The sequence below is a fragment of the Protobothrops mucrosquamatus genome, unplaced genomic scaffold, assembly GCF_001527695.2.
Source record: "Protobothrops mucrosquamatus isolate PMUCROS unplaced genomic scaffold, P.Mucros_1.0 scaffold3655, whole genome shotgun sequence".
Lineage (NCBI taxonomy): Eukaryota > Metazoa > Chordata > Lepidosauria > Squamata > Viperidae > Protobothrops > Protobothrops mucrosquamatus.
In genome coordinates, this window is record NW_015389616.1 from 54,826 (window position 1) to 62,667 (window position 7,842).

A 7,842-nucleotide genomic window follows, 5' to 3' on the forward strand; every position below is an offset into this window, starting at 1 on the left:
AAGAAGAAGAAGAAGAAGAAGAAGAAGAAGAAGAAGAAGAAGAAGAAGAAGAAGAAGAAGAGGGGGAGGAGGAGGAGGAGGAGGAGGAGGAGGAGGACTGTGAGGTCCTTGGTGCTCTCTGAGCTTAGTTCCTTTCTTGCAGACATTTCATGACCCAACTAGGTAACATCATCAGTGGCATTGGTGCTGGTGCTAGCCCTGATGACGTTACCTAGTTTGGGTCATGAAACATCTGCAAGAAAACCCCCAAGCTCAGAGGGAACCAAGGACCCCTCAGTCCTCCTCCTCCATCATCTCCTTCCTTCTAGCCCTGATGACGTTACATACTTTGGCTAATGCAACGTCTGCGAGAAAACCACCCAACACAGAGAGCAACAAGGACCCCTCATTTCAGTGCTGAGCTACCAATATTCTCCTTTAACGATGCCCTAACTGGAAAGTTACATTTCAGGAGGTCCACTAAAACAGGGGTCCCCAACCCCAGGCCACAGACCACTACCGGTCCGTGGCCTGTTAGGAAGCGAGGCGCAACGATGAAGGTGAGCGACAGGGAAGCGGAAGTGCGCATGCGAAGGGGTCTAGGTTGCGTACTCCTCCCCCCCCGTCCTACCAGTCCGTGGAGAAATTGTCCTCCACAAAAACGGTCCCTGGTGCCGAAAATGTTGGGGGGCTACTGACCAAAAAGGTTGTTTTTTGAGAACGACGGCAAAGAGGCAGATACAGTAGTGGCCAAAATGGTGGAAACCTTTTGGGGAAAAGTGTACAGTAGAAATGGCACCTTTGGTTAAGTTTCCACCCATTTTTCTTCTCATTTCTTTATAACTGTAGCCTTGTTCACTTAATAATACTATTTTGCATCGCTTGCTGGGCGACCAGTCAACTCTTTGCACCACGACTTTAATTTTATTACGTTTTGCAAGCTCACTCAATGAAAGAACACACAAAAAAAAACCAGCCCACTTGATAGCGATCACATAACACACGGACAAATGTCCTCCTCTCAGCTTCAATACAGGACATCAATCACTGGATCCTACTGTGATTTGATTGGCTCATGGCCAAAACAAGATGATACTTGATTGGCTCTCTAAACACTCATGCTCATTGGCTACAATCAGATGAAGGAGAGCTACCTGAGATGATGATGATGATAATAATAATAATAATAATAATAATAATAATAATAATAATAATAATAAATAATAATAATAATAATAATAATAATAATAATAATAATAATAATAATAATAATAATAATAATAATAATAATAATAATAATAATAATGATAAAGTTGGAAGGGACCTTGGAGGTCATCTAGTCCAACCCCCTGCTCAGGCAGGTAACCCTATCCCAGTGATGGCGAACGTTTTAGAGACTGAGTGCCCAAACTGCAACCCAAAACCCACTTATGCATCGTCGAGTGCCGGGTGGGTGTGGCCCATTGGCTGGGCATGGCTACGGTGGTAACGGCAGACTGGGTGGGACTAAAAGTTCAATCAGTTCCAACTTTGCAACATATTTTTTTTCCCGTGAGAAGTTGAAATTGACTGAACCTTTTTATTTTTTTGCACACGGTGGTGGAGGCCTAAAGCGAAAAGGTTTTATAAAACCCAGCTGAAGGCCTAGGAGTGCCCACAGAGAGGGGTCTGAGTGCCGCCTCTGGCACCCGTGCCATAGGTTCGCCACCACTGCCCTATCCCATTTCGGACAAATGGCTGTCCAGTCTCTTCTTAAAAACTTCCAGTGTTGGAGCATTCACACTTTCTGGAGGCAAGGAGTTCCACTGGTTAATTGTTCTAACTGTCAGGAAGTTTCTCCTTAGTTCCAGGTTGCTTCTCTCCTTGATCAGTTTCCACCCGTTGCTTCTTGTCCTGCCTTCAGGGGCTTTGGAGAATAGCTTGACTCCCTCTTCTTTGGGGCAACCCCTGAGATACTGGAAGACTGCTATCCTGTCCCCCCTCGTCTTCCTCTTCATTAAACTAGATGTACCCAATTCCAGCAACCGTTCCTTATATGCTTTAGCCTCCAGTCCCCTGATCATCTTTGTTGCTCTTCTCTGCACTCTTTCTAGAGTCTCAGCATCTTTTTTACATCGTGGTGACCAAAACTGGATGAAGTATTCCAAGTGTGGCCTTACCAAGGCCTTGTAAAGTGGTATTAACCCTTCACGTGATCTTAATTCTATCCTGAGCAAGTGGTGCTTCCTTTTTCTGGTTATTTGGCTATAGCTTTTTCATAGAATACAGCACAGATAATTGAACAGACTTTGTTGCATGACATTCTTGATTAAGTTATCTTTCCGTTGATATAAAATGTTATGGTACTAGTCTCCCCAAAAAGTGGTGTTATTAGCCATCCAATCTCAAAAATACACTTTTTCCCCAAAAGGTTCCCACAATTTTGGCCACTACTGTATTGGCCCCCAATTCCCTCTTGCTGGAAACCTGCATTTGATAACGTCCCGAGTGTCGTGTGACGGGTCTTCAGCTTCTCCGCTCTTTTCTCTCTGGTCCCCAGGAGGAAGAAAACTACAGGGAGGATTCGGACGCTCGGCTGCGAGGATCGGAGCCCCAGTCTCCCCCCCAAGGGACGCGCCACAGATCCCACTACCGCAACCGGGAGCACTTTGCCACCATACGCACAGCATCGCTGGTGAGCCGGCTTGGCCTCTCTCCTGGGCCACAGCGAGTAGGCGCGGGCGTGCCCTTCGCACAACCCCCTTGCTTGTCCACCTGTCTTTCGAAAAACTCGTGGAAAAATATTCGCCCTACAGAACAGAGAACCCGGTTCCCACGGGTCTCTCCAGCGATGACTTTGTCTGTCAGTCTGCCCGCCTGCCTGTCTCTGTCTGTCTGTCTAACTATCTGTGTGTCTGTCTATCTGAAATCTAAAATCCATTATCTATTATCTGTATATATCTATCTGAAATTATCATTTATATCTGTCTGTCTATCTAAAATCTATCATGTTTGTCTCCAATATCTATCTATCTGTCTGTCTGTCTGTCTGTCTGTCTATCATCTATCTATCTATCTATCTATCTATCTATCTATCTATCTATCTATCTATCTATCTATCTATCTCTTTCTATTCTCTATATCTATTTCTATCTATTATCTATATCTCTCTATCTCTTTCTCTATTTCTATTATCTATATCTATATCTATTTCTATCTATCTCTTTCTCTATTTCTGTTATCCATATCTATCTTTCTCTGTCTCTCTATTATCTATATCTCTATCTATATCCCTATTTCTATTTCTATCATCTATCTATCTTTCTCTATTTCTATTCTCTATATCTATCTCTCTATTTCTATCTATCTCTCTATTATCTATATCTATCTCTTTCTCTATTTCTATTATCTATATCTATCTCTCTATTATCTATATCTCTATCTATTTCTATTTCTATCTATCTCTCTATTATCTATATCTATCTCTTTCTCTATTTCTATTATCTATATCTCTATCTATTTCTATTTCATCTATCTCTTTCTCTATTTCGGTTATCTATATCTCTATTATCTCTATTTCTATTTCTATCATCTATCTATCTATCTTTCTCTTTCTCTATTTCTATTCTCTGTATCTATCTCTATTTCTATCTATCTCTCTATTATCTATATCTATCTCTCTCTATTTCTGTTATCTATATCTATCTCTCTACCTCTATTATCTCTATCTCTATCTATATCTCTCTATTTCTATTTCTATCATCTCTCTCTCTATTTCTATTTATCTATCTATATCATCTATATCTATCTATCTATCATCTGTATCTATCTACCTACCTACCTACTCCTGTCTTTATTATTTATACCACGGGTTGTCCAACCTTGGCCACTTTAAGACATGTGGACTTCAGGTCCCAGAATGTCAACCTCCAGCATGGCCGGCTGGGGAATTCTGGGAGTTGAAGTCCACAAGTCTTAAAAGTGCACTTAACAAGTGTCTTGCACAGCAGTGGAAACTTTGAGCTCAACTGTGGTTGTAAGTTGGGGACTCCCTGCATTTTTCCTTGCTTTGGCACGGCCCAATACCCTCCGGGTCCGTTTCCTCGGCTGGCCTGGGTTTTGTGCTGAGGCTTTGGGGGACTTGGGGGGTGTCTTTCCTGTCCTAAAAACGGCCCCTGGGGCTTCTCGGTCCTCGGCAGGTGACCCGCCAGATGCAGGAGCACGAGCAGGACTCCGAGCTGCGGGAGCAGATGTCCGGCTACAAGCGCATGCGGCGGCAGCACCAGAAGCAGCTGATGGCTCTGGAGAACAAGCTGAAAACCGAGATGGACGACCACCGCCTGCGGCTGGACAAGGATCTCGAAACGCAACGCAACAACTTTGCGGCGGAGATGGAGAAGCTCGTCAAGAAGCACCAGGCAGCCATGGAGAAAGAGGTGAGGGCTGATTTTGTAGAGGTGTTTATAATAATAATAAAGTTGGAAGGGACCTTGGAGGTCATCTAGTCCAATCCTCTGCTCAGGCAGGAAACCCTATAGCAGGGGTAGGCAACCTTGCCTCTTTTATGACTCGTGGACTTCAACTCTCAGAATTCTGGGAATTGAGGTCCACGAGTCATAAAAGAGCCAAGGTTGCCTACCCCTGCCCTATACCATTTCGGACAAATGGCTGTCGAGTCTCTTCTTAAAAACTTCCAGTGTTGGAGCATTCACAGCTTCTGGAGGCGGGTTGTTCCACTGGTTAATTGTCCTCACTGTCAGGAAGTTTTTCCCTTAGTTCTAGATTGATTCTCTCCTTGATTAGTTTCCATCTGTTGCTTCTTGTCCTTCCTTCAGGCACTTTGGAGAATAGCTTGACTCCCTCTTCTTTGGGGCAGCCCCTGAGATACTGGAAGACTGCTATCATGTCCCCCCCTCGTCCTTCTCTTCATTAAACTAGACATACCCAATTCCTGCAACCGTTCCTTATATGCTTTGGCCTCCAGTCTCCTGATCATCTTTGTTGCTCTTCTCTGCACTCTTTCCAGAGTCTCGGCATCTTTTTTACATCGTGACCGTGAAGTCAGTATGCCCGTTCTGATCACCAGTGCAAAAAAGGCGCTTAGAAAGAGTGCAGAGAAGAGCAACAGAGGAGTCTGGGGGCTAAATCCAGAGGGAACTAAGTGTCAATAAAGAAGAATATTTGCAGCTCAGGATGGAAATGAAGGGGTTTTGCTGCTCTCTGAATTCGCTTGTTTTCCTGCAGACGTTTCATTACCCAACTAGGTCAGGGGTCCCCAACCTACAAGCTGAGGACCGGAAGCAGGCCCAAGGTTCTTGGCCAGCGGGCCGCGGAAATGGCTGGCCAGTGCGCGCATGCATGGGTGCGCATTCCCCCCCCACTCGTGCTACCGCCCATGGCCCTGTTGGCACATGCATAGGGACACGAACGGAGCCACTAGCCCCAGGTGTGTGTGCGCGGCCCCTTTGCGCATGCACGAACGGGCCACTAGCACCAGGCAAGTTGCACGGCCGTTCGTGTGAACGGGGCTGCTAGGAGGTGCACAGCCATTCGTGCATGCGCACGGCGCCAGCGCATGCCTCACGCGCAAATGGGGCTGCTAGGTTGCTTCTCTCTTTCATTAGTTTCCATCCGTTGCTTCTTGCCCTGCCTTTGAGGGGCTGCCCCAAAGAAGAGGGGGGTCAAATTATTCTCCAAAACAGCTGAAGGCAGGACCGGAAGCAAAGGATGGAAACTCATCAAGGATGATGTGTTTGTTTGTTAATATGGAGCTATGATAATTAATTGGATGAAATTTGAATCTCGTCTAATGGACTGAAATGATTTAAGGTTTGATATTACTCTGTCAGCTTCAAGAGATTGATTGATGGATGGATGGATTAGATATGTATAGGATAGATCAATATTTTATTTTAATTAGGAGATATTAGTGGAAGAAGAAATAAACAAGACTTATGATAAAAATTAAGGAATTAGAATATACCTGGAAGGGATACCTGAATTGATAAATGTGTTTATTTAAAGTTAAATTTGATTGTGGTATTGTAAATTCATAAAGCTCTAAAACAGGTTTAGGATTAATAGAAATTTAAGTTAGAAATGGATTAACTTAAATATATTAAGCTACTAGCTGTACCTGGCCACGCGTTGCTGTGGCTCAGTCTGGTTAAATGGAAAAGAAAGAAAAGAGAAAGCGCACGTTTCTAATATGTTTAATTTCACAATGCTAGCGTGTGTTGCTTTTACGTCCAACAGATGGCGCTGTTTTCCAAAAAAAGCATGTTTTTACCTGTCACAGGTGTGACATCTATAATATAATAGTAGGTATATAAAAACACAGCGCGTATTCAAATGCAACGTTGTGTCAAAATTTCAAAGCAATCGGTGAAGAACTTTCGAAGATTTAAGATTTTGAACAAACGAACATTTACATTTTTATTTATATAGATCAGTGTTTCTCAACCTTGACAATTTTAAGGCATGTGGACTTCAACTCCCAGAATTCCACAGCCATTGTATGGCATACAATGCTGGCTGTGGAATTCTGGGAGTGCCTTAAAATTGTCAAGGTTGAGAAACACTGATATAGATAGATTTGAGGGAGATAGAGAGAGAATATTTGATGTATTGATTGAGTTATTTATATATGTTTTATTTTTGGATCTTTGATTACCCCAGCACCACGGTGTGTCTTGAGCACTTTGTCTTAAGAATTCAAAAACCAATAAAATGTGTTTCAAAAAAAAAAAGAAAGAAACTAATCAAGGAGAGAAGCAACCTAGAACTAAGGAGGAATTTCCTGACAGTTAGAACCATTAACCAGTGGAACCACCTGCCTCCAGAAATGGTGAATGCTCCAACACTGGAAGTTTTTAAGAAGAGACTGGACAGCCATTTGTCTGAAATGCTATAGGGCAGTGGTGGCGAACCTATGGCACGGGTGCCAGAGGCGGCACTCAGAGCCCTCTCGGTGGGCACGCGCACCGTTGCCCCAGTCCTAGGCCTTCAGCTGGGTTTTATAAAACCTTTTCGCTTTACGCCTCCGCCGCCATGTCCAAAAACAAAAGGTTCAGTCAATTTCAACTTCTCGCGGGGAAAAAAAAGATCTTGCAAAGTTGGAATTGATTGATTGAACTTTTTAGTCCCACCCAGTCTGCCGTTACCACCACAGACACGCCCACCCAATGGGCCACGCCCACCCAATGGGCCACGCCCGCCCGGCACCCGATGATACATAAGTGGATTTTGGGTTGCAGTTTGGGCACTTGGTCTCTAAAAGGTTCGCCATCACTGGTATAGGGTCTCCTGCCTGAGCAGGGGGTTGGACTCGATAACCTCCAAGGCCCCTTCTGGCTCTAGGATCCTATGAGAACTGGGTGCAAGGAAGGCAGCTGGGGGTCGGGGTTGGGTTAGAGTCCTGGTCTGCCTAAGGGAGGTGAGTCTGTTGTTGGTGCAGAAAGATTCAGCCTCTTTCTCTCCTCTCCCGCTGCGGGGCAGGCCAAAGTGATGGCTAACGAAGAGAAGAAGTTTCAGCAGCACATCCAGACGCAGCAGAAGAAAGAACTCAACAGCTTTTTGGAATCCCAGAAGAGAGAATACAAACTCCGCAAAGAGCAACTCAAAGAGGTAAGGGGGGGGGGCGCGGGCAGAGAGGATTGATTTATTTGTTCATTGTCAGGCCCCCAAACCACGTGATCCTTCCAAGCCGAGCACTTTATTGCTTATTACCTGTATTTAATAGTTCCTTGCAAAGTGTAAGCGAGAGATTTTTTTTCCGTCAACCTCCGGCTCGAGAATCCAAATCAAACTCCAGGTTCATTCCGTCTCCGAGAACCGTGCTGTTTATTGAATACACTGCATGGGTTATGTCGAAGCGAAACTCAC

General features: G+C 44.4%; 1 protein-coding gene across 1 annotated transcript in view; it reads left to right on the forward strand.

The window, feature by feature from the left end:
• LOC107298013 (serine/threonine-protein kinase TAO1-like) overlaps window positions 1–7,584 on the forward strand; it is a gene marked incomplete at its 3' end in the record, with an annotated part of 35,645 nt that extends 28,061 nt beyond the window's left edge. The window contains 3 exon segments of the mRNA XM_015827375.1: window positions 2,519–2,653; window positions 4,158–4,394; window positions 7,456–7,584. Of these exon segments, the coding sequence (XP_015682861.1) occupies window positions 2,519–2,653; window positions 4,158–4,394; window positions 7,456–7,584 (501 nt within the window).
• Window positions 7,585–7,842: the final 258 nt, after the last annotated feature.